This window comes from Chaetodon trifascialis, chromosome 21 (assembly GCF_039877785.1).
Source record: "Chaetodon trifascialis isolate fChaTrf1 chromosome 21, fChaTrf1.hap1, whole genome shotgun sequence".
Lineage (NCBI taxonomy): Eukaryota > Metazoa > Chordata > Actinopteri > Chaetodontiformes > Chaetodontidae > Chaetodon > Chaetodon trifascialis.
The window spans coordinates 7,161,917-7,189,547 of NC_092076.1; the positions used below are offsets into that span (position 1 = coordinate 7,161,917).

Below are 27,631 nucleotides of genomic sequence, written 5' to 3' on the forward strand. Positions count from 1 at the left end.
TCAGGTTGATGAAATGTCAAAAGCTGTACTTATTAGTTGTGCGAATGACTCCATGAAATCCCACTTCTCCATACGGCTAAATCTTTAAAGCCCAAGGCTCTTTGCTCAACAATAACTCAAAATGTTCCTTGAATGAGAGAGATGAGATGTTAGGATCTTTCACCATTTAACTTAAAAATATGTCTTTGTAGCTGACAGAACATGGTTTTAATCAGGACTGTGTCAGTTTGACGGCTGGCTTCGGAATTTGTTACAGTCTTCTTGTGAAAGTGAGGCTCCATTGGCTGCTGAGGTCATGTTTGTGTGTGTGTGTGTGTGTGTGTGTGTGTGTGTGTGTGTGTGTGTGTGTGTGTGTGTGTGTGTGTGTGTGTGTGTGTGTGTGTGTGTGTGTGTGTGTGTGTGTGTGATAGAGAGAAAAGGAGAGAAAGAGCTTCATGAGGAACAGACAGCGCTGATGTGATGAGGTGTGACATGCAGGGCATCGCTCCATCCCTGCGTTGGAACATGCCTGGATGCTCCATCGAGAGTTTGTTCTGTTAAATTTCGGCTGTTTGTTAACGTGTAAATTGCTGCAGAGTCCAAACTGGTCTCGGCTGAAACTAGAGCAGCCGCAGCAAGTGAGGCAGCTTGGAGAGGAGCAACAGGTTAATTATCTTTGCCGGTAAAGGGATATCATGTGGTGTTAGCTGACATTGAACGCAGTAAGTGCACTTTTCCTAAACAGCTGCACACCCAGTTTAATTTACTGTTTAAACTGCTACTGCCTGTTTGTGAATGCATATTTTGAGCCAGTCTGGACTTCAAACACACCCCTGCACGTATCTCCTTAGGACACACAGAATTCAAGTGCTGTTTGAGTACTCAAGTTGCAGGAAAGGAGAAACTTTCCTCTGGCTAAAGCTGCTCCTGTCCCAGACAGAGTGCAAGGGGATGACAATGAAAGCAGATCCTGAATGTGTCAATGTGTTTCCCAGAAAGACTTCTGTCCCTTTTCACTTCACACCAAGAAAATAACTCTGCATCTACAAGAGCAGAAGAAAAGTCGCTTCTCTTCACGTCAGCATCTAAAGGAGAGAACTGTACTGTCTGTCTCCCTGCCTCTTCTCTCCTCTCCTTCATCTCCTGCTCTCTGTGCTTCTCCCTCCCTCACTGCATTTTTCCCAGGCTGAAGCGTCCATGGACCCTCTGGCTCCGCTGCTTTCGTCAGTGACTTGGAGCGCTCTGAGAACTTTGTGAACTCTCTGTGTTGGAGTGGGAAGGGAGAGGAAGGGGAGCAGTTGATGGGACGCAGCCCGGCAGCAGCAGCAGGCTCCTCTGGAGACGGCATCGGGACTCTCAGCTGGAGATAATCCCCCGTGTCATGACAAGACAGCGCCTCAGCCTCCTAACCCCCCTGGCTCTGCTGGGACTCCTCATGGGGCTTGCAGACCTCAGCCATGGCTCTGCCGGTGAGGATGAGGATTACTATATGCAGGAGCTGCTGACAAGGGACCAGTACAATCAGGTCCAAATGCTGGAGAAGCCTCTGGCCTCGATACCTGACAGGCATGAGCATCCCAGCCAAAACGCTGGCAAGAAAGTGGCCAAGGGAAAGGCAGAGAGCAGCAGGCAGGCGGATAAAACCACAGCTGATGCTAAATCAGGTAAAGCCAGTGCCATCTCATAGAAGGACAATGCTTGGATGTTTTTGCTTTTCTTACAGTTTCAGCTCTAGAAATCCTTCACAAAATCATGAAAAGGGCAAACGGTGATGGTAGAGGTTTGTGTGGCTGCAGCATCTGAAGTTCTGCTGAAACTTTTGAAGCAACCTCATGAGTCAGTGTAACCACTAGATGACAGTGTATGGCTTTAAGGTAAGTTTTGGCAGATTTTTCAATAGAATGAACATGACAGCATTGTATGTATTGAATAAGAAAGGATATGCTTTGTATATGAATAAACAGTAAAACAAAAAAATCATGATAAATGACACCTGGTTCTCTTGCTTTTTGTATCACCTGATGCAAGTGAACAAAGTGAAATTTGCCTTGCAGCATAGAGATAAAGGTTGGAAGTTGCAGGTTAGTATTTAGGAAGTTACTGCTGAATTACCTTAACATTCAGCAACACGCTGCACACACTCACATGATGATGAGTTCAAGGAGAAAATTCGAGGCACTTCAGAGGAGCAGCTGAATTCAATTCACATGGTGATATATGTGCAAAGAAATAACAATGACCTCCGCAGGTAGTCCTCCCCCTCTTTCCCCCCATACGCATAGATCAGAGTCATGTTTCTGTGTGGCTTCTGCACAAGAGCGAGATTAACAGCCTCACGCAAGACAGAGGTCAGGACTGCATTACACGCTGGAGCCAGAACACGTGAAATCCACATTTTCCCAAAGCAGTGCTGTGCTCTTCATATAGAAATGCACAGCTCAACAGTGGCCGTATGGGACCAGCAGCACATGCAGTCGCAGGTTTGTAGGTATGTCTGAGATCCTGCCGGGGGATTGGAGGACAGTAACAGGCGTGAGCGCTTCAGTTGGTTGGTGGCAGATAATTTAGAGCAGCTGTGTCGACAGTGACCTCATGTTTCAGGCATCTGGCTGCACGTGTCTCCACAGGGATACCTGCTGCAGGTGGGACTACAGGAAGAATAACAGTGTTAACACTGAAAACGTGCAAGTCATATGGAGCTTCTTGATTTATTTCCATCACACTGCATCATACAAGATACATTTTTGTACACTGAATGAAATCAGCTGCAAGGGCTTTTAAGTTTTACATCGCGTTAGTTGATGGTGGAATGAAAACTGAAAACTCTTCATCAGAGGCCGGAAACAGTTGAATAGATTAATTTAAGTATTGCACTTAAAGATGCACTGGTCAATAATTTCATATTAACGATGGATTAAATGACTGTGTGTAATGTGAAATCGGTCGATCACAGTGACAAACCCACAGAGAATGAACCAATCAGCAGTTCTCCTCAGCTTTACAGGGCATTTTAGCACCTTTAAGATCATTGTTTTGGTTTTGCTGCCAATAGCAACAATAAAACCAAAAATCTCTGATATCCAACTGTAAATTGTTTTTCAGTGTTGTCGGTTTTCATCCATTCCAACATGAGCATGTAGAGTGAAATGTGGGTGAAAATCTTGCATCTAAGATTTAGCATCTTTATATCCCAGGTAAATGCTGAACCACCCATAATTTAAAACCATTTGATATTTGAGTGCATTTGACACCATAAATGTTTTATTTTTAATATGGGACATTTACATTATGTATTTATTGTGTTATTACCAGTTTGATCCACCTGAAATGGCCATGAGTAGGATATTGCCTGCAGCTCGCCAGCGTCTAAATGATCAGACCCTTCTATATCCGTTACCCCGAACCACATATGCTGCTCGGAGCATTGCTGAGGATTTAGTCTGTCCCCAGAATGAGATGAGGATAAAGACTTTCAGATGTGAGAAGGATTGTTATCACGTGGGACCTATTCTGACCTGACACTCAGTCAAATAAAAAGCACACGCTTCTCTTCCATCTCCAGTTGCTGCAATGTGACTCCCTGCCCCCATCCTTCCTCTCATACATGACCGCTTTGAACCTGGAGGCAGTTATCTTATACATGATATCACAGTATTAAAGAAATGAGAGTGCAAATTGAAAATGCAGCGTTGGCTGAGCTAATGTGATTCGGGACATACAGTACTGCAATCAAATGCAAAGAGCACAAGAGTTAAAAGTTTTCAAATCCTGTGCCCAGAGATCGCCTGGTGGTTCAGCCTCCAATCTTGAATCTGTCCATGTGTGTAGGTCTCAATCCAGCCATAGCTTTATTTTCTGTCAGCAATATTGTCCAAGCCTCTTTCAGACACTAAAAACTTTTTGTTCCTGTATTAATGTCGCTCTCCTCCCTCAGTGAAAACAGCCAACAAAAAGGCTGAGAAGAACAAGAAGAGCGCCTTGAAAACCCCAAACAGCATCTCAGAAGGAGAAGGCCGGTACACCTTGCTGAAAGAAGGTGAGTGAAAAATCAATGTCACTCTCACTTGTTATGGGAAATTCATGATCTCATAAAAATGCATCTTGCCTCCAGTGCACAGGGATCATTTCTCTGCTTTCACAGGAGCCGTTAGGATGGGAAAAAAGAAACAAACTCTCTCACAGATGACAAATATTTTGGAAAGGCAAAGAGTTTTCGGAAAGCGTTTTTTCCCTTGGAGGGAAAAGTCTGGCAAAATAAAAATGATGCTCTCAGAAGTGGAGTCAAGCCACAGAGGCACTGATGTCCTCTTGAAGCATTGTGTTTGGTTTCCATGGATCACAGTGTATTTGCTAAACTGAAGCCAGGATGCCCAGTAGCCTTCCTGTCATGACGATGACAGATTAAACTCGCTCGACTGAAAGCATGATTCGGGGCAAAGCACGTGTGCTTTGATCTCAGACTTTCCACAGCTCTGAACATGCTGATATTGCCCTTATTAGACTTATTTGCAGAATGTCTAACATTTCTAGTGTAACTGGAAGCTGTGTTTAATAATGCTGGGATATTAAGAGAGCTGTAGTGGCCAACTGTGAATTTATGTGTTTATATTGAAGTTATTGTAAGGAACCTTCTGAGACAGACAGAAAGGCTGCAATTTTTAATTTGGCACTTGGAAATGGGAGCAGAAAGTTGGATATTCTTGTATGTTTGGAAAATGGGAACTCAGTGCCGCCACGCCTGGCACAATGACGCCCACACAGTCAAAATCTGGAAGGCTCATGCTCCCAAAATCACGTTTTCACGGCTGAAATGGTGACTCAACACCAATCTGTTTTCCAAATTTGTTTCAGCGTCTCCTGGTAGCGCCTGATTCACCCGGGTCACGCTCCAACTGCTTCAACAATGTAAAAATCATACGTCTTCTACATTTCAAGAGCATTACTAAGCTCTGAAATGTTTTAACATCCAAATTTTTAATTAGTCAGTCACTGCTGGAGATGTAGCCAAACCTCAGCGTCTGCCACATCAACACATACCAAAGCAATAGGGAATTCATTAACCGGGGTCTCTAAGACCAGCGATCAAAGTGGATGTTTCATCAGCTCATTCATTGTTCCAGAGGTGATGTGCATGTTGAAACATGTTGAAACAAGATGCTTCTGTTCAGATATCACAGTTTGTAACATGCACAAATACAGAGGCTGAGTTTGATAAAATGCTGCTGAGTTCAGCGAAACTCACCTGGTCTTGCTTTAATATTTTGCAGGACACTATGAGAGTGCTTCTCAAAACTGTATCCTCAAAAATTCACTGTGTCAATTAGAAAATCTAAACCCGACTAACCCGACTGAACTATGACCCCAGTATTGGTTTGGGGCCTCAGCACTAACATGGCGACATGTCTCTACTGTCTGTTTGGTCATCACACTTTGTTGTTGAAGCTAGATTGTGCAGGTTCTCTTGCGAAAGATTGCATGCAGATGGTGATAATGATTTAGGGCTTTGCAACACGGCGGGCACCCATCTATTTTTTCGCCCCGCTGACCTTGATCCTTTGGGCTGCTTCGAGGGCCGAGTTGTCCCTAATGTGTTGTGATCACTCCATTCAGAAAGCCTGCAGACTTACTGTATGTGTCTGACGCCAAGGGGACTTTAAATCTAGGCATACAGTACAGGGTCACAAGTGGATGAACACGTGTTTTATTGCTGTGTAGAGTTACTGTGAACACCACTGTAACTGGTTTTACCAGTGGCTTCGCCTCTGGCTACTTTTACACTGAAGTTTTACAGCAGAAATAAATGTAGTCTCAAGATGTGTTTGTTTTATTCACCAAACGTAAATTATGTCACGCATGTGTGGATTTTGGATGCTGATCTTCTTTGCCTCCCTGAAAATTTTAGGGCGTGTGATTGACGGTGTTCAGTGTTTCACACATATCACGCTGTAGGAGCAGTTATACAATGCAAAGCCTGCTTCCTTTATGGATTAAATATACTTACACTACAGAACTCTACATCCAAATGCACAGCCCAGATCTACAGTAAGAAAATTCCTTTGTGAATGTTACACTCCTGGCTGTTCATTTTTTGTGAAGGTGTCCTGGCTGTGTGACAGCGACATGTGCAGCATATGCTGCATGTACAAACAGGCCGATGCCCAAATGGAAATTCTTGGTATGAAATTCCATCGCTGTGATCCAGGGAAGACTGCAAAGAGCTTGATCTGACCCAAAGAGCCGTTGGGCAAAGGGATTTTACACGTCAACCTTGATTTGCCCATTTGGCCCTGGTGATATTCATTGTAGTGTAAAAGATGAGCCAATCTCACACAAAGACCTCTTTCTAGTAAACACCATCTCGCTGTCTGCAATTACTTCAAGACAGGCATTTGTTCAAATGAACTGCAAACTCCCGCTGCAGCAAACGAGAACCTTTTTAATTGATGTGCTGCTTTCTCTTTTAAAGACTGTGTTTTTCTAAAGCAAATTCAGGGTGCCGTGAACACAGCTGCCTGCCTGCCAAACCATTGCTGTGGCAGCAGTGGGCGTTAATGGATAAGTGGCATGCTCAAGGAGTTAATTGCAAGATGATTATTCATATTGATGACTGTTAGTTTCCATCATGCCATCACTACTGCCAGGAAAGACAGGAACTATGAGACTCAATGCATCATGGACTACTCTAGTTCTTTGATTTGGACAGGAAAGATACCTGCACAGTAAAGTATAGTAAGATCATCTACAGTAATGAACACTTAATATAAAATTCAGTTCTAAAGCATTAATTGTAAAGTAAATGCAACTTTTTGAAAACAGTTTTATTTATTTCAGGATTCAAGACAGCAAGTTAAATTCATCCCAATTCACTTGAAAAAAGAAACAAAAAACATCTGGATACATGGGTCACTGGCGCTGGAAAAGAATCCGATACGGACTCATAAAAACAGCATTTTTTAAGTTGAGTGCTATTGACATTGCAGCATTTCAGCATGACTAAACTTGGAGCCATACTGTACAACATGCCTCAAACAAACATCAGGGTCACACACTGTACAGCTTTGTGCTCCACAGCTGTGTATCTACTAATTCTACACATCGCCATCAGTGTGCGAGTCATGCATGGAGAGTACAGTTCAGCCACTGGAAACAAGTCTGAGAGTGATGTCAGCCGGCATATTTCAGCCTGGGCTTGGAGACAGAGCAGAAAAACAGAAACAAATATGTGGGCATCTCTAGGTTGCATTTTGGGAAATGTAGGATCCGGTCTTTTTCATAAATCATGTTTTTGGGTGCAGGAAATATCAATCACACTGATGTTCTTTTATTAATTTAAAAGAATGGCTTTTGACTGTTTTTGCAAATGAACTCTTCAGCTGTAGGTGATCAGCAGTATGACAATGTTAATAATCCAACCTAGGTATTTTCCACATGGAAAGATCTTCCTTTGATCATAATAAATATGCCTGACAGGTTTGCAGTTTGCAATTTCCCTTTCTCTCTTTCATTATAGTGCTATAGTCATTTCAACAATTTAATCATGTATTCAGGGTGCAGTTAGATGGCTGTGACAGGTGTGCAATGCAAAATTACATAAAGGAGGCGTTCATAGTAAACCGTCATTAATCAACCATGAATATTGATGCTTTGAAATTCACAGCAGTTTAGACATCAAACCCTCCGTCACGCTGTTAAACTCCATTTCGTTCGCGGAGGCTCACCTTTTGTAGGTTGATTTTCCATGTTTGGAGAAAATGAGCTGTTTACACACACACAAGACGCACATGAACTTATGTGTATCTTATTTTTTTAGTTGGGGGGCAGAATGAAGAAACATCAACACTGACAATGGCATATAATAACAATCACAGTCTGCTTCAGTTTGGGCATTTCACATTATTAGAATGATACTGTGTTGTACTCTTTATGTTGACTACATTAGGCTCTCTGTATAGAGCGCCTATTAATAGATCTTTGCAGTAACAAACAGAGTGCAGCTGCTGTCTTGTTTGCTTCACACATTTGAGCTCACTGATTCTAAATTGCTCATTATCGTTGAGTCTAGCTATTAACAAATGCATGGACCCTGACTCAGGAGCTACGCTGTGCAGAAAGCAATGCTCCTGGGGCAATGCAACACATGATACATAACATTACCATCACAAGCCAATTTGTCATTCTTGTTACCTAGAATGCCCTCCCATGGGACTGGAGAATTTGAAGATTGATGATTTCCAGCTTCACGCTTCAACTACAAAACGCTACGGCCTTGGCGCACACAGAGGTCGTCTTAACATCCAGGTAAGCGAGGAATGTAAAGTGTTGGCCTAGCTTGGGCACGCTTGCCAAAAATGTTTGGGCTCGCATCATACCCTGGGCAATTTCACCTTTCCTTGAAAGCTTTCATGATTTGTGCAGTCATTTTTTCCTCAAAGGAGCTATATAAAAAATATATGATCCAGAGATAGTATCTTTTAATTTCAGGATCATTTTGAGTTCATATTTAAGCTCCGTGGAAAGACGTCGGCTTTTGCTTCAGTTAAATATGGATGACATTATCGCTCTGTTTCAGCTCGCAGCATATTTTAATACTCCAAAGCTAACTCAACAGAGAAAGCAATAGTGTTGCCATCAAACCAGGGGCACATCCCCAAACCTAATAAAGAGGATTGGCATCTGGGAGAAGAGGTATTTCCTGTTAGTGCAAGCTGTGCTACGAGGGTATTAGCCTGCACACAGTCTGCAGCGAGCCTCATCTTCTGCTCCGAATACAACTGCACAATTAATGAAACACGCACACACATGCTCTTAATTCGCTCAAGACGACCAGGCATTGTGTTTCAGGAAATCAACAAAACAAAGGACTTGTTGTTTGGTTTTCTGTGTTCACCTCTGCGTCTCTCTTTGTTCACCGCCTGTCAGGGATCATAGAGGGACAGAGATAATGTCCACTCTTGAGAAAAGTTATCTGTAAATCAGGAGAAACACATAGAAAGCAGATGTTCCCTGTTGAACCGGGCCTGTGGCCAGTGGACTTGGTTTGCTTTACTTAGTTTGTTTAGATTCCAGACACCAACAGTTCTGTGATGAATTTAACTTTCTTTCAATATCAGGAGATGCATACTTGCAGGAAGACATGAACAAATGAAATTCTAGAAGACACTGAAATGCCTCATTCCTTCTAGATTTGCAATAACTATAATAGAAATGTTTAAAAGGGTTTAAAAACTGTGCCCATACAGTACCCTGCAAAAAAATGTATACAGTCAATTATGGGGTACATGTGCCAGGTTTTTTTCATTCAGGTAAGTAGTTCATGAAAGGTCTGCACCTGGATCTGGACTGGCACCAGAAAGTAATCGCTTGTTCCGTGGCCAAAGCTTCGCCATATTTCACTGAAATCTGTTAACAAGTTTTTTTTTAGATATTCTGCTAACTGACAGACAAAGAGGACATAAAACAGACCCTGCTTGGCAGAATTATTTGCAGATCTCACAAATCATTCAACAGTAGAGTAGAGATGCATTTTTGCTTCAGGAATTCGGTTTGAGGAAGCTGAACACCTCTTTTTTACAGCTAGAACACGCTCATCTTAGCTGCGAGGAGATGAAAATATGGGTGTCGTTTGGAGACGTTCGTGTTTTCTTTCCAATGCAAGCGAACATATTTTTCTTTCCGTTTCTAACTTGCATCCTGACAGGAAGTTGGATCAACCAGTCGGCTTGTTTCAAGCGCAGTGCCACACGACATGTTCAGATTTGGGAGATATGCATTGGCTCCTCTACAGCCTTCCCTGCATGCATAGACACACAGAGGCAGACGTTTACATGTACACTTGCAGAACTATGATTGTGGAAATACAGTTTTTCAATGAGGACTCCTCATATGCACAAAACTAATTCTAATTCGTTAACTTTTTCATGATAATAAAGACGTCTACTAGATATAGCACATAGGTCGTATTCAGTGGAGACATCTGAAGACCCGCTCAACACCAAACACATTTAAATGGTCTGAATGTAAGCAATGATGTTGAACACTGACTTGATATAGTTAACAAAACCTATATATATCCAAAATCCATAATTTCATAATGTAAATGTATATCACATCCAATTCGTCTGTGTTCAGATCTGTAAATAATTAGACTTGGCAGTTCTGATCAAGATGTACTGACATTACGCTCACAGGATGCACAGTGCAGCATGTCATCACAATGTTTACGTTTGGATGGAGAAGATGAACAATGTTGCCCGTCAGCATGTGAGTGTGACTCCTCACACATCTCCCCCTGAGCCAATAGTGTCATCTGGTCCAGGCTTTATGGAGAGAGCAGCATTTTATGCATTATAATTAGTTTAACATTTTCAGCTGTTGGACCAAGTACATGTTACGTCAGTAGCATGTACACTGATACTGTTTCAAGAAAATGGGGAAAGCTTGGAAATGGGAAAAAAATAATGTTAGATGGTGTCTATAACAGTCAGCTCTGTCTCGCAGATGTGTCCTGTTTTCATTCCCGTAACTTCAATGGCTTTGTTTTGCTGTTTCATCCATTTAAGTATGATCCAGTCCAGCCTTAGTAATGTAGCTTGTACTCTACCTGTCTGTATTATTTTAAAAGACACATTTAGCTAACTACACATCTCTGTCTTCTGACTTCTGCACACTTCACCCTCTCCAGGGTCAACACTTAAGCAGTGACCTTTGATAAATTCGTAACAAAAGCAAGCACAGCGGACGTTTTACCAGCCAGTGTTTGCATCATATGTGGACTGTGCGTGTTTGTGTTTCCACATGGACATCTGGAATAAAATCGTGTTTCTGGCCTGCAGGCTGGCCTTTATGAAGATGACCTCTATGACGGGGCCTGGTGCGCTGGGAGAGATGACCCGCTGCAGTGGTTCGAGGTGGATGCCAGGAGGCTGACAAAGTTCACGGGGGTCATCACACAAGGCAGGAGCTCCCTCTGGTCGTGAGTAGAAACCCTGCAGACACGCACAGAGTGTTGCGGATGATCGGGGATGAGCATTTTCTCGTCCAAGATAACTTGAAAGGATCATTGTGGGGGGTGGATGACTCCTGGTGATATCTGCTGATGTCTGTTTGGAGGTGGATTTAAGTCATCAGTGGAAATTCATCAGACTGTTGTTTGTTCTTTGTTTCAGGCATATAGTCCTAATAAGAAAAGAAAGACAAAATATGAGGAAAAGATGAGAAATAAACGTTGTATCAAGCTCTGCGTTCTGTCAATCACATGAAACCTGCAAGGAAAAATGGAAGTCTCAATCAGGATAGTCCTAGAAAAGCTTTCTGCTTTAATAACCTTCATTACTGCGTCCCCATTTATTAGTGACATACTTACATCAGCAGCTAATTTAAAGCACAGGTTGGCAACATGAACTTTGTGTGAAAACAAGACAAACAGTCTGCAAACATGCTAGCAGCTCTGTGATGCTGTATTTCTTGTAGTCACACTTGTGCTTTGTGCTGGATGCTAACATCAGCAGGTAAAATGCTCACAATGACGATGCTAACATGCTGATCTTCAGCATGCGTTTTTGCTATGCTTACCGTCTTAGTATAGCACGCTAGAATGCTAAGGTTTGCTAATTAGCGCTAAACACAAAGTACAGTACAGTCCAGGAATACATCCAACAGTTGTTCAGATGTTTCACTCATGATGCCACGAGAGGAAACTTGGGGCATCATCAGAGTCGGTAGGATTCATCCTCTGGGGACCATGAATGCACAAAATTTGTTGAGATCAAGTCCATCTGGACCAAATTGGTGGACCGAGCTGCAGACCAACAATTGCATCCACAGGGTCGTGTCGCTAGTATGGCTAATAAAAACCCAATTGCTTGGCCAAAAATCTAATTAAATATGCTGTGAGTTTCAGAAGTAGACAGGCAGCGATAATCGCCCTCGAACTCTAAACACCTCTAACCCCAACTGGAAAATTGGACTTCACGAATCTAAACAAAACAAGCTTTTCAATCTCGTCCACATGGTGCTGAACCTTCACTGGTGTTTGCCCTTTTCTAAGTCTTCTCTGATCCCCTCACTGTGGGATTAAGGATTTATGAGTTTGATTGATTGGAGTGCAGCCTCATTCTTTCATCTCTCTTAAAAGGTCACTACATTATAAAAATAACACTGGGGTGAAAAGATTTCACTGTGCTGTGAGCTTGTTCACCGCACTGAGATGACGGGGAAAAAGAGGGATTTAACCAGTGGACAGTCTTCTTTAAACTGTATCAATTGTAATTCCTTATATTTACAGTTAGAGTTTACTAACTACAGTATGGGGTGAGTCAACCAGCTGCTAACAGTGTCTGTAAAGTGTGTTATGATATAAGCTACAGTGGCATCAGATCTCCATAGTGTCTTATGTACTTAACTTCCAAACACAAAGGGAATGGTATACAACCTCCCAATGCTTCAGCTCACCAGTATATGAGTCTGCTAAACAATTTTTTTAACAACCGAGTAGCCCAAACTTCTCAAAGATCACTTAAGCTATCCTGTATAGCATCGATAAAGGATTTATTTCAGTCCTTTATTCACCAAGAAAAACAACAACTGCCTCTGTTCCCATTTTCCCTCACTTCAACCTGCTCAGACTTCGCTCCTTAATGATATTTGGCAACTTCTGGCCTTTGTAACTCTTAATTGGGGAGGGTGGCGCAGACTTCTGGAAACTGCTGCGTAGTTAGAGAGCATGGGGAGATTCTTTAGAGGCTGAGTTTGTAATTTTCCTTCAAGGGCGCAGAAGACACCGATGCCTAAGACAGGATATCTCCGCAATTAGCTCTGTAGGGCATGTAACTGTCTGCGGTGGCAGCTCGGGGGGCTTCTGTCTATAACAGCGCTTTAATTAGCAGAACTGAGAATTCTTACCAGGCTGGACCAGCTCAGCACTGATGTCTTTATCCAAAAGCATGGCAGTCACTGCCAGCCTACGAACTGCACACGCTGGGCAGAGCTCCGTGTGGCACGACGGGACATTAAGTCATCAGTCTTTTTCCAACAGACATAAAAAAATATTTTGATGTTTCAACTCTCCCTGATCTGACTAAGCTATTCCAAGGGCCAATACCGGGGTGTTTGCAGGTTTTAGCTCCTCACCTACAATTCCTGTGTACTTTACATTTGTGTTGAGCATTTTAAACTAAAGCTGCACTTATTTTAAAGGTTTTTCGATTTGGTTTCTGGATTTTTCCTGTTTGATTTATTCAGTTGACCATTCAACACATCTGTTAATTACTGGGATCAGCCTGTAACACACTTGTCATGGTAGGTGTTAATTGTGGAAGGCAACTGCATGCCTCAAATTTACAGATCACAGTGCCCTCAGTGTTAGCTATGGCCCTGGATGTTGCGTACTAATGCAGTTTAAGTTACATCATACCAATACTGTGACTTTAACAAAATTTATTACAGATTTGATGTTCACCGTGATGGATTACACAACTCAAGTTTCTAGTAGATTTCTCTGTTGCGTGGAGATGAATGGAAATTTGTGGAAAGTAGATTAGAATAACTAAAACACACATTGTTTGCAGATCAGACAGCTGTGATGTAAATGGGCTAAAACATGCATAACCACATGTAATTTAACCTGGTCAGTACTAATCTAATTTTCTCTAATGTCATTGTGTCTACAAAACTGGTTGTTGTGAGATGTTTTGTGTCAGACCAACAGCCCACACTTGCTCACCACACTTCTTGCTGAGCTAAAGGATGACTTAGACATTTTGGGAAACACTTGCAGTATTTGCTTGTGCCAAGAAATACAGCACGCAACCGCCCACTAAACCACAACTTTACATTTAGTCTGTGCACTTCTTCCAGTCTTTGTGCTAAGCTAAGCTAAACAGTAGGTAGCTAGTTTCATATTTACCATAGAGATGTGTGAGTGGTATCAATCAAGAGAGTATATTTCCAAAAAATTTTGAGGAATTTCTGTATTTATCCTGAAATGCTGGAGTACATTAACAGTACTGTAGTTTAAATTAAAATCACAAACTTCTGCTCAAATTGCAAAGCTTTGAAGTGACTTTTCTAATTTCCACGACCTCTTCTCCCATTTTCCTATTTTTAAACAGACTTTCCCTGCTGTCTGCGACTTCCACACAGTCGCCTCAGAGCTCGATTTGCATTGAATTTAGCCTGAGTGGATATTTCTTTTCTTCCTCTGTTTTTCATGAAGGAGTGATTGGGTGACCTCGTACAGGGTCATGGTAAGCAACGACAGTCACACCTGGATAACACTGAAGAACGGCTCAAAGGACTTGGTGAGTAACAATTGCGACATTTAAAGCTGCAATCTCCTGACATATATCTATAAAGCAGGCAGCTTCTATCACACTGAAAGGCTTTTGAGCTCAAGCATTGTTTGTAAACCAGCTTTATATAGCGTCTTGTTTTCTGTGCCCTTGAATGACTGGAACCAGAAGGAGAAATGAATTCTTGCTTCAGAGCAATTATGGAGGAAGATTTAAATCTCTGCTTATTTCCGAGCTTAATGAGCTGAGAGGCAATAGTAAATACTGATGATCCTCAAGCAGATGGAAACCTCATCCTGGCTCATTGTTCATCTCTTTTCTACTTGGGCACTTCCTGTAATTGAATAGACAGAAACTAAATACAGGAATGCCTCGACAGCAAAGTAAAGCAGCAACTGATGCATTCGGCTGCGGGATAATAATAACATTAATAACCCTATTATCAATGAACATGCTGATCAGATTAAGATGATATTTTTGAGGGAAATCATATCCTTGTTGGTCCCCACTGTGGTTCACGTCCCAGCTAATGAAATCTTGGTTGTAACTGGAGTCATCCATGTGGGAGATAATGCCCCTTCAGTAATTTAGTCTCTGCTACAAGCTTCCCGCTCACCCACTCACCCACCTTTTGTGCCAAATGCCAAACTGCACTGTTGGTCTTTCAAAATGCCAAAAGGTGCAGAGAAGAACTATCACCGTGGGTGTTAAAATTTACAATAAACTCCCAGTGGTATCAGGGTTTAATGACATTCTGCAGGTACCTGATGTGTGTTTGTTTAAGGGTTTTGTGGACTAAAGCATGGAAACAAATTCCACCATTTTTTTTCGTTCTCCTGTGCATGTTCTAACTGAACGCATTTATTTCCAAAGGCTTCTTTAATATTTACTGCACGCTCTGTCCTTTACACAAGGTGATTTTGTAATTTTATTAGATTTTTAGGGGGCCTTTAAACATCTAGACAGGGACAATCGATGACTATTAGCATTCTAGGCTACATTTGACTCATTTACAGCTGAAGGCACTGTCCATGAGAGGCACACTAAATAAATGAATGCATGAACTACAATCAACTGACATTCACTCTGCAGAGAAATCCCGTTCTTTATTCACCGTCTGGTTATTGTGTTTGCCTCAGTAGATCTTCAGTGGTAACAGGGAAAAGGAGATCCCGGTCAGGAACATCTTCCCCACGCCTGTGGTCGCCCGATACATTCGAGTCAACCCTCGCTCTTGGTTCAACAGCGGCAATATCTGCATGAGAGTGGAGATCCTTGGCTGTCCTATGCCAGGTGACGGGTTTGTATGAACAGAGCCGACACATGAATGATTCCTGCCACTGGAGGGTAGAAATAATAGAGTGATACGCGTCCTTGTGCAGACTGACATCAGCCCTGCGTGAAGAAATACAGCACGTATTTGTCTGAATGAGGTCATCATATTGACACAGTGGATCAACATTTTTAGAAGTGCAGTTTATTCTGCAACACAAAAAGCCTCTCTGATGTTTATCCCATGATTCTTGTGACTAAATGAAAATTATTAGGGTTAGAGGGTTGTTGTATCCACCATGAACCTTTGTTTTGCAGCATCAAAGTATTTCCTCATTTGATCCAGATGAGCAAGACTTCACTGAGCCTCAAAACTCACAGATCTGTGATTCAAACTGCAATTTCGGGATTTCAGTGTCTCGCCTTTTTGATGCAACAGGGTTGTTTTCAGTCTCAACACCCACTGAGTCATGTGACCAATTTAAAAATCATATTTTTTTTTATTGACTCAATGTGCAGAGTGTTGATTATAGGAAAAGTCCACTAAGTCGAAACCTGGCCCACTTACCTCAGCTGGAATCCAGCCATGCAGATAGTTTTGGTTTTATGTGCTGAGTATCATTTCCTGCACAAAGAAATGTCCCAATGGAAACTTCGCACAGCGAGATTATCCACAGTAACTGGATCATTGTTTCTGGAAAAACAGGTTGCTGTTGAGTAATTAATGTGTAACTGCTGAGTGCCGGGAGCACAACAAATTGAATTAAATTTCTCTTCCTTTGTTTTGGGGTGGCAGAAACTTCAGAGGCAGATATCTTAAAATCTTGGCAGCAAATACCCAAACTTGCTGCATGGTGTGATACCAGAGAAAGTCTTTGTAACTTGGCTGAACTTCACCCAAACTGGAGGAAAGAGGGCAGGTGCTCTGCGTTTTTTGTCTTGAAACACATGGCAGGACTGATCCTTCCTTTCCTTTGGTTTTATTTTGCGAATAAAAGTAGCTAAACCACCTCCATCTCTGAATGTCAATGACTCTATGCTTTTTCAATTCCCAACAGATCCAAATAATTATTATCACAGGCGGAATGAGGTCATAACAACAGACAAGTTGGACTTCAGACACCACAGCTACAAAGAAATGAGGCAGGTGAGTCACAGTGAAAACAACAGATATCAGTCGATTTACAGAGCCGCGGCTCTAATTTCTTATACAGCAAAGACACCAGAGTATGGAGCAATAAAACATCTTGTGCGACTGTGAGCCAATACAGGACAAGTTGTGTCCTTTGCAAGAACAAAGTGTGCAACAGTAACAAATGAAGCGAGTGCTGCCAGCCACATGAAAATGCATAAAGCATCTCCTGGGCTGTGTCATTACTTATTCATATAGTTGTCATGAACAGTAGCCTGTTTGTACTGAGAAGGACGACAGCTGTATTTGTCACTGCTTACATGCTGACTGAGTGGTTGTGAAGGTACAAGTGCCGTGAATCGTAATCGTCCCTAATGTAGCAGCTCCCCTGTGCCAACCAGGCGACTCCAGGTGTCCTAAACTGCTGTTATGACCCACAATGACATGAAGTACAATTAATGCTCCGAACGTATGGCTCATTGCAAAACAGCAGCTTTTTTCTGGCGTGGCAGCCTGAAATGCTACTCCAACAACATCAAAGTGAATTAAATGGGCTGTTTTCTTCTCTCTCTTTCTTTACCTTTGAGGCTAATGTGTGTCACGCAGGGTGTCCAGCCTCAATGCGCCTTCACAAAGGAGGGAAAGACTATTTTTGAAACTCAGCTTCTAAAGCCTTTTCACTCTTGACATTTCTTTTCTCCATGCAGGTACCTGGTACCATATCTCCTTATCCGTATCACAGCAGTTTAAATACTGTTGTGCCAGACCCTCAAAGAGGAAATAGCCCACTGGGGTTTCTGAAATAACATACATGCCCCATGAGAGTGAAAAAGATCTGTAGCACTGCTTAAGGACTTTCCTTCTCTTAGATCACAGCTGATTGTAACGTAGCAGCTCAGGGAATACTGATTTTATGAAAAGGTGGCCCATTGAAAGACACAGCAGAATTTTAATTTTCTGAATTTGATGCCATTTCAAACAAATTGAGACAGGAGCAACTAAAGACTGGGAAAGATGTTTAATGCTCCAAAAACACCTGTTTGGATCATTCCACAGGTAAACAGGTTCAGTACTAACAGGTGAGAGTATCATGATCGGGTATGAAAGGGGCATCCTGGAAAGGCTCAGCCGTTCACAAGCGAGGATGGAGCGAGGTTCACCACTTTGTGAACACATGATATGACATCATAGGTGGAAAGAACATTTTCCACATCCTTCAAAGAGGAAGACGACACATTACCTTGACATTACATGCCGGCCAAGAAACTTGCCTTTAATGATATCATTAACCTAAGAGGACAGTTACTGCAAGTAGATCAAAACACAGTCTGTCCTATTCACTTTTATTATGCTTCTATGAGAAGAAATAAACACACCTAAGTGGCAGTGTATTAAAAGACTCTGTATTTATGACAGCCGGTCTGCGCCGATCAGGTATATTTATCGAGGGAATGCTGTGCTTTATTACACTGCAAGCAGGATTGTCACTGCTGACTTGTAATCATTTGTTTTAGGAACAAAAGCAGATTTTTGTTTAATGACTTACTTGGTTAAAAAAGTCAAGATGCAACTCAGACTTAATTAAAACCCCATCACTCCTGACTGGTTAATGACCTCTGCAGCAGCTGGTACACTGATTCCTGACATTACTGCCGTTGCTTTACTTCGCAGCTTGTTAGTCCTTTCCCGGCTGCGCTTCCTCTTTGTGTCTCCACTTTTGTCCATATGGGTAAATGATAATTGTTTCTATTTAAATCAGCTCCTCTACAAGCCTGTCTACATTATTACTGTGACTGGTTTTCACACAGAAACCCTCCTCGCTCACTGACTCGAGTGTTATTAAATTAAGGTGTCCACCACAGAACTGGGTATATTGTTTTTGAAATTTCCAATAACTTGGAGATTATTTTGTACTCTTTTGAGGTATTTATCTCTAAAATCTAATGTTCATGACGTACTTACAAAAACATCTTTGTGTTTAGAGCCAAAAACATTTTCCCAGGAGGCTCATTGCGACAATAAGCTTTCATGTCCTTTAAGTAAAAGACGTTCATAATTGTGCATGAGGGAAAGTGCCTGTTTTAATGCACTGGCAGCAAAATGTTCTCAATTCTGAAGTATTTCTCTATAACATTAAATATTTCTCACTAAATGTATGTAATGTAAAAAATAATTGTAATTCCTGTGAACATGATTTAGCCTCTGGGGTCCTTCTTAGGATTTGAGTAAATGTATATTTTGTTCTTCTCTACTTCTGCAATATGTGAGTTGAACCATGTGAATGTTGCAGTAGATTGATTTCAGACATTTTTGGTGAAATTTTTATCTAATTTATGAGCGGTGCTTCATTATTTACCTTCGACAGCTGATGAAGGTGGTGAATGAAATGTGTCCCAACGTCACCCGGATCTATAACATAGGAAAGAGCCACAATGGCCTCAAGCTGTATGCTATAGAGATTTCTGACAACCCAGGAGAGCATGAAGTCGGTGAGTATATTCAAGGCAACAGTGTGCTCTAATGCATCAGGACGTGATTGCTCCATTTAATGCACAATAATAACAACATCAGCGACGTCACACTGTGTTCCTCGCAGTGTTTTTCTCGGTGTGGCTGTACATGTAGTAGCAGCAACTGCATATTTAATCACCCTCGATCTTTCCGCCCCATCTCTCCCTTCATGTGAACCTGTTGACCAGGTGAGCCGGAGTTTCGTTACACAGCGGGTTCCCATGGTAACGAGGTGCTGGGACGAGAGCTGCTCCTCCTGCTGATGCAGTTCATGTGTCAGGAGTATCTGTCCGGCAACCAGCGGATACGTCACCTGGTGGAAGAGACCAGGATCCATCTAGTGCCATCTGTCAACCCCGATGGGTACGAGAAAGCCTTTGAAGTGGTAGGTCTGCACGATGGCCATTAGTGACCTCATATCACTCGCTGGCCTCTGGTGAAAACAGCACCATATCTGCTTGCCAGGTCGTCTCCAGATAACAGCACATATGGTGCAGGTACATGCCAGAAAATTGGTTTGAAAGATCTGGAGGAATATATTTAAAAAGAACAATGTATGTGCAATATGAGTGAAAATGGGTGGACATGAGCTGCCAGTTCAGCTGTAAAATAACAGTGAAACACATGTTGTTGGGCATGCTCTGAAATCAGCTGCAGCTCTGCTAGATTAAAGGCACGATATTAATGAAACACAAACCGATGAAAACAAGTAAAGGAGGTTAAAAGGAAGTCTGAAAGTGTTTGGCTGCGGTACATCAATGACATCATGTCATTTGGTGGCCTGATGTGTGAGTGCAGTGTACGTACTGCAACACTCTGTTTCTCATAAGCTAATAATGTGTCTAACAACTAATTTCCTGAACTGAAATTTGCATGTGCATGCACAGTGAAAAGAAATGAACTTATTCAACCCACTGAGTCCTGTAAGAGGACAGCAGACAGGCCAGTTTTATCATGGCTGACTGAAGCTTCATCAATTTATAATGTAAAAGGATCAGTAGTAATGCTGCACCCAGATCTGCATCTCTACAGTAGCAGCTTTTAGCCTCTTTTGGATCATTGTTTTGGTTTTCTGGCTGCTCATGGACTTTAAGGTTACACCTATTAAACCATGGCCAGTTATTTCCAGCAAATGCTCTCAAAGAAGAGTAGATGCTACCTGTGGGTTTGCTTTGGAGTTTTTCTCCCCCTACTGATCCAAAAGTACTTAATGCAGCTTAAAATGCTTTTTGGTTGCCAGCGTTGACCTTCCTCCACTCTACAGCATGTTCATGGTTGACCAGCTGTGTGGACTGCTGAGCTTTGTGATCATTGGGAGGTCAGCAGTGTTAGGATTTGTTCAGATGTTGCCGCTGGATGAGTTGTGATGACAGGAGGCCAACGTTGCTGATGGAGCTGCTGTACCCTTGGCACCTGTCCATGACCTGATACCACTGCTATCCTCTTCAAGGATGAAGACAACTCCACACTTCCCGCCACCATAAAACCAGTAATAACTACCATTTTCTCTGAATTTCCCTCATATTCCATATGTTTCTTTTTCTTTTACCCAGGGTTCAGAGCTCAGCGGCTGGTCTCTGGGTCGATGGAGCAATGATGGAATAGACATTCACCACAACTTCCCTGATCTCAACTCCATACTGTGGGAAGCTGAGGTCAAGAAGTGGATCCCTCGCAAAATGTTCAACCACCATGTGCCCATCCCAGAGTGGTACCAGTCTAAAAACGCCTCAGTGAGTCTGACTTTGTCATATTCTCAACTCATTTAATGTGTCTGTTTCAGCATCCCTACATGTAAATGCATGCAATTTTCAGATTAAGGGTCTGCAGGCTGCAGTTTATGAGATGTTTTTCTTTTAGGATTTTAGAAAAAAATGACAGCTTTTATTGTTTAAAATCTGAAAAACAAACAGCATCACAGTTAATCTTCCACTGACTTCACCTACAGGTGACAAATTCTGACCATTTTCACGTGTCCTGCGCCTCCTCCAGTTTAACAAAAACATCCCACAGTGAACACGATCCTTCGCTTGGAAAGGGTAAAACAGCCACGTGGGCATGTCAGCGCCGTCTATTCTGGGAGAAGCGGATGCGTTTGCTATTTGTGACGAAGAGGCTGTGAGCTAAAATATACCCAGAGATCTATTTAAAGCTCATCCTCACGAGTGTTTTGACGTTACTGAGAACCACGAGTGAGTCACACAGCGCCTCCAGAATAGCTGCTGCAGCTGCAGAGCTGGGATCCCCATCTGTGCTCAGGAAGCTGTGAAAACTGTCCCCGCTCGCCTCACTGACCGGCCCAACCGGTGCTTAGAGATAACAGGGCTGGTTTAATTAGATGAGCCCGAACAGCGGGGGCAATTTTATCAATATCCTGATTGGAACATGCAAATACAAGCCACTGGGTGCTCGACGCCCTGCTGCCTCTTGATGAGAATTTGTTCACTTTCAGAATAAATATTAGTGGAAGTAGTTTACAGCATGGGAGTGTGTGAAGAGCCGTTTCCATAGTGTTGTCACTCCCTCTTGAGAGCACATTGCAGTGAAATTGTTTTCAGCATGAGGGAGTTAATTTAGCAAACACAGTACTGCGATGATTGCACAAATTACATTATCCTCGCCTCTCCCGTGTCCCCGCTGTAGGTTGCTGTGGAGACACGAGCTCTGATAGCGTGGATGGAGAAGATGCCCTTTGTGCTGGGCGGTAACCTCCAGGGAGGGGAGCTGGTGGTGACCTTCCCCTATGACAAAACCCGCTCCCAAGGGGTGACCAGGGAGCAGACCCCCACCCCGGATGACCACGTCTTCCGCTGGCTGGCCTTCTCCTACGCGTCCACCCACCGCCTGATGACTGACGCCAACCAAAGGGTCTGCCACACAGAGGCTTTTGCCAAGGAGGACGGCACCATCAACGGAGCGTCCTGGCACACGGCAGCAGGCAGTTAGTGTCCACTGCTTCCCGGGTGTTTTCTCACTGATCCTGACGCTGTGTTATGCAGGATTTCTCTGCTCAGCTCTGAGCCTTTGAGCTGTAGCTTTGTTTAGCACCATGTGCACATCTGCATATTCAGCACTGAAGCCCTTTGGCTGTTTCAAAGCTTCTCGAAGCTTAAGCTCGTTTAAGCTTGAAGCATCATGTAACAATTCAAAGGCAGACAAGCAAAGAAAGGAAAGAGTGAGACTGATTCAGATCCATTTCACTCTTAATTATTGCCACGAACTCTGGCCAATAACAGGACAGCATGTCGACCTAAGCTGATGCTGGCCTTCAGATATGTTTCTCTTTTCTTGGCAGGTATGAATGATTTCAGCTATTTGCACACCAACTGCTTTGAGTTGTCGATGTACGTGGGTTGTGACAAATTCCCACATGAGAGCGAACTGCCTGAAGAGTGGGAGAACAATCGCGAGTCTCTTCTTGTCTTCATGGAGCAGGTACAGACGCAAAGCAGCCTCCTCAACTCACACATACACAAAAAAACCCCCCCCAAAAAAAACAGGGTGCATGCAAACGAGCCACGTAGACACATGCTTTTTAGTATTTTGGAGTTATTTTAGGAATATGGTCGGGTATTTCACTACTTATTTATTTCTGTTCCTCTCACTTTAGCACTTATTCAACAGGGCTGTATCAATACTTTATGAGCTGATCACATACTGTACTGAAGGGTACTTGAGCTGGAAACTGATGCCCTTTCTGAAATGTAATCACTGTTCTCCTACCAGGTCATCAAATAATGGTTTTTGTCAGGCCCTTTGGTGTCCCCTTAGCATTTGTATGACACACAACAGACTTTCTAACTCCAATGTAAACCCATTCGCAGCAATATTAGACACTCAGAGCAAGGTGATGTGGTATAAACAGCAAAAAAAGTCTGGGCGCTCGCCGGCAAAGGAAGGAGAATCAGTTGTGATCCTCTGAAGAACACAGCGCACAAATGTCAGTCTGTCAGAAAACCTAAAGGCCGGGCTGGACCTGAGCCTCATCCCGTACCTGAGACGGTCTAAACTCAGAGAGAGAAAAGCTAATGCTGCATTCAGGTTCTTCTCGTTTTCTTATAACCTCTTTGAGTTTATTTATTATATTATTATATTATTATTTATCCTCATAATAGACACAATTTGTGAATATCAGTGGTAAACTCAAGTTCCATAATACATAAGTTGTGACGTTAATTCAGCACATGATGGAAAATTGGCATGAAATGTACCAGTATCAGTAAATATGTATATAAGTTTTCTGCAATCTGTGATAAAAAAAAAAAAAAAAAATCCTGGCCAATAAGATAAAGAAACATGAAATGATTAATTTCATTATTGTTGTTTTTACTGGCCCACGTCAGTACGTGAGTATATTTGTCTATAATTGTTGACAATGTGAAAGCAAAAATAAATTCCAGGTTTATTTAGTTGACGAGTTTTACCTGAATGCACACAGTGAATTAAAGGATGTAGAGGGCTCCAAAGCTATTGCGCTCCAAATTCAGAAGAAATAAAGCTGCATTATCGGCTGTGTTTCATAAGACTTTGAAATATGACAAGCCTGTTATATTATATTCTCTCTGGTGATGTGGACTTCAGAGGACCCGGCCCCATGTTGGACACAGCTTGTATTTAAATATTGAAGCTGGATGAGGAAAGATGTGTAAACACACTCAACTATTGAACTGAGGATGATAAATTATACATCATATCATCACATCATGCAATACACATTGTGCTAAATGATGAAGTAGATGTTGATGTGGTAAATTTAAAGCAGGGTTCACACACGCTTGCGTGGGTCATTCTTTGCATATGCAGGTGCATCGTGGGATCAAAGGCGTGGTGAGGGATGTGCAAGGTCGTGGAATAGCTAATGCAATCATCTCTGTGGAGGGGATCAGCCATGATATCCGCACAGGTAATATAACACATTTAACCTGATCCTTATGGATAATTCACCTCTTAATGGTTCATGTGAGCAATCAGCACAAAGCAAACACACTCACTCCAAACATTTGTTCTCTGTCTGTTGTCTCTAGTCATTGTCCATTTTGCAGCATGTGGATATTTTTTTTTGCTTTGTCTCTGAAATTTTATGTGAGTAAGCTTAGATTTTGCAATCAAAGCAGCAGAGACTAGCGGCTCACTGACTCAGGAATGAGTCACTCTTACAGTAAGTTAGCATTCGAGTGTATGATGCAATAAATGTCCTAAACAAAAGCAGGTGATGTCTTTTAGCAGTGCTGCAGGTTGGGGTCTGACTCACAGTGTCGCTGAGGCCCTCTGCTCTGAATCTGACTATTGATTGTGTGCCCTCAAGTCAGTCTCTGCTGATGCCTAAAAAATGCAGCCTGCAGAGCCAAAGTAGTTTTGTACTAAGAGCGTGAAATCACATGTCTAAAAGGACATTAGCCATTATTATTCCTGGAAGTGAAAGTCACCGCTTCCTCTCTGAATTCTTTGCTATTCTCAGTTGCAGTCAAGAAGGATTTTAGGGTATTTATTTTGAAAGCTGCACCTTTTCAGCTGCTTTGAATTTGCTCTGGAGCTGTCTTTAAAAACAGACATTTGCACAGCGGGTCGTTGTTCCATCAGGATGAATCAGCTGTGGGCGCTGAGAGGGCAGGGCAGACAGCCTAGACTGAGAATTCATTAGCTCATTAGCATTTTATATTGAAGCACATCAGGAAACAATTAGATCCCCTTCTGCCATCTGAATATGAGTCATGTGAGCACAGACGTCCATGTGCAACTGCTCGGATCAGAGGCAGACCCGCAGCAGAGGCAGACCCGCCATCATATTTCATTTGTCTCAGTGGTCGTTCAGACGTTTCAGGTGTGCGGATGAGCGGAAGGAAGCAGCGCTGTCCTTTCTGTAAGTGAGTGGGGGGCTTAAAATGCACAAGTGCACCCGTGTTCCCAGGTCACATGAAGGCAGCCTTCAGCAGGGAGAGACCCAGAAGATCCAACTTGACAAAGCAGAGCTATTTTTAAAGAACTCTAAATGGGGATATAGAACAGCTCCCTTCTCAAAAGTAGAGCACAAAGAAGTCTCCAACTTTTATTTTAGGCTTTTAGATGAAGGCTTTTGTGAGCCTTGCTTTTTGCCACTGCTTAGTGAGCTGTTTAAATTCAGCTTTCTAGGACAAGATTTGCATATTGCTGCAGTTGCACAAATAATATGTGACTGCTCACACTTGTTGTGGTCTTACTTTAATGTAACCTGAGAGAAAAGTGGGGTTTGCCAACAGGAGTTAGACCCACGTCTCTACAAATTAGATTTAAAGAGTGACTCCACCTGCGCGACACATGAGGGTCTGCTTACTACTCACAGGGAGAGTCTCAGTTTGGGATCGGACACTTCTGATTCTATAGCATGATATAAGAAGAAGTTAGAATTTATTATGTGTTAAGGTCTTTTTTTTTTTGTTATAATATTATAATATGAATTTATCCCTGCCCCAAATTGAATCAAGCTAACTTTATTACAAATGTCATGCTTAGTTATCGTTGATTTTGGTAGTTAAATAGGCGGCTTTAGAAGTGAAATACCATAAATTAGCTAACATGAAGCTATTCTTCAGATTTCTGATTTGTTCTTGATTGATATCAGTGGTGAACGTATTGACCTGCAGTGTGTGGCTGTGATGGCTTGGGTGCTTTTCTCAGTAGCTTATTTTTATGGCTGGTCGCTGGTTAGCCTGCTTGTGTCAGTTTGTCCCTCCTCTGTTTATTGATAACCTTATATGCTGCTGAAGAGGAATAACAGCCTGAGGCCAGCAAACCTGCAACTGACATCTGCTATAAACATAAATTTCAGAGTACTCTTTAATGCTTTTGGAGGTCAGTGTGGCAACTGGAGAGCACACCCCAACCTAAGACCCAATGAAACTACTGTAAATAAGCACAAAGAAAATGTTTTTGTTTGTTTGTGTTTTCAGCTGCTGATGGCGATTACTGGCGCTTGCTGAACCCAGGAGAGTACAGAGTAACAGCCAGGGCTGAGGGCTACAGCCTCACCAGTAAGAAGTGCGAGGTGGGCTACGAGATGGGCGCCACCAGGTGCGACTTCATCATCGGCCGCACCAACCTGTCGAGAATCAAAGAAATAATGGAAAAATTCAACAAGCAGCCCATCAGGCTGCCCATCAGGCAGCTCCAAGCTCGCAGGTCCAGAGAGAGACGTCTGGGAGCATAATGATTGTACGAGGAAGAGGGGGGAAGAATTAAAAACAAACATCTGCTCTGATCAGACATGGGAGGAACTCCAAGCCAGGGTTTGGACCTCTGTCGGATTCCTCCAGAGTGCTGTCAGCGGAATTAGTGTTTGAAGATTGAAAATATGGAATAATTTAAACGGGACGCTTTATTTGGTTTTCTTTCTGTTCGGTTCTGTTTCATCCCCAGCCATTAGCTCTCCCTGTGCTCACTGCTGTCATCTGATCTTTTCTTAATTTCCAGCTTAAACCTTTAAGTATTTCATTGTGTCAGAGGCTATCTTTATGTTTGTAACCCCTTTTTTCAGTTTATAATCTACCATCATTCCTTGTGACATCAGCCATGCAGTAAATACTGATATTGCAGATAACAGAATATAATCACATTAGAACTTATTTTTTTAAATAAAAGAAAATGAATATATAAGTCATTATGTACATACTTATTAACTTATGTAACACAGTTATGTAAACCATTGCAAAAGCTTTATTACCTGCACTTGTTCAATTTTCTGTCCTTAAAAAAATGTGGACCCAGTGACTTTTTGTGCATTGATTAGTTTTTTTATACGCAAGTTATCAAATAAAGCTTATGTTTGCACAAACTGAAATTGTTTAATTGCTTTTGAGGAAACTTCAATAAAGCTTAATTTGTATAGCACCTTTCATTCAGGTTAACTCATAATTTCATGATCGTGCTTTGTTTTATGGTTCTGTAATTTGCAATTTTCTTCTTTGGTACTAATTATAGAGAAAACAATGTACAGTTTGCACACTTTGCATTAATTAATTCCACTTAATTGGAGAACCTAGAAAACCTTTTAAACAGCACACAGCCAGTCAGCTGAACATGCAAAAATGTGAAATGCATAAATGTTAGAAATAATGTTTGTCTACAGGAAAAACACAGAAATATGTACTAAAGCTTTCAATGATAAATGAAAAAGTATTATTACTAACATTTTTATTATTTAATTATTCAGAAATTCTGAAATTACACACACGTAAAATAAAAAGTTAAAAATATGATCTTTAGAATTAAAAAAAAATAAAAAATAGCATGAAATTATCCAGAATTTACTGGATCACTGGAAAATTAAGCAGTACCAAAGTCTCTTTAAGGCCAAACTAATGACACACTAATGATACAGCAGATATATCATCATATATATCAAATGGATTGGGAATTGAAACAAGGCCGTGCAGTGATGAATGACAGCAAAGCATTAGCAGTACAGAGTGATGCA

General features: G+C 42.0%; 1 protein-coding gene across 1 annotated transcript; it reads left to right on the forward strand.

Annotated features, from left to right (window-relative positions):
• Positions 1 to 1,360: 1,360 nt before the first annotated feature.
• Positions 1,361 to 26,944, forward strand: cpxm2 (carboxypeptidase X (M14 family), member 2). The gene is made up of 14 exons (XM_070990545.1): positions 1,361 to 1,643; positions 3,914 to 4,015; positions 8,168 to 8,277; positions 10,812 to 10,951; positions 14,192 to 14,276; positions 15,410 to 15,560; positions 16,598 to 16,686; positions 19,037 to 19,160; positions 19,371 to 19,567; positions 20,736 to 20,915; positions 21,826 to 22,123; positions 22,478 to 22,617; positions 23,986 to 24,085; positions 26,109 to 26,944. Exons 1-14 carry the CDS (start codon positions 1,361 to 1,363, stop codon positions 26,363 to 26,365), a joined length of 2,256 nt encoding a protein of 751 aa, XP_070846646.1. The 3' UTR covers positions 26,366 to 26,944.
• Positions 26,945 to 27,631: the final 687 nt, after the last annotated feature.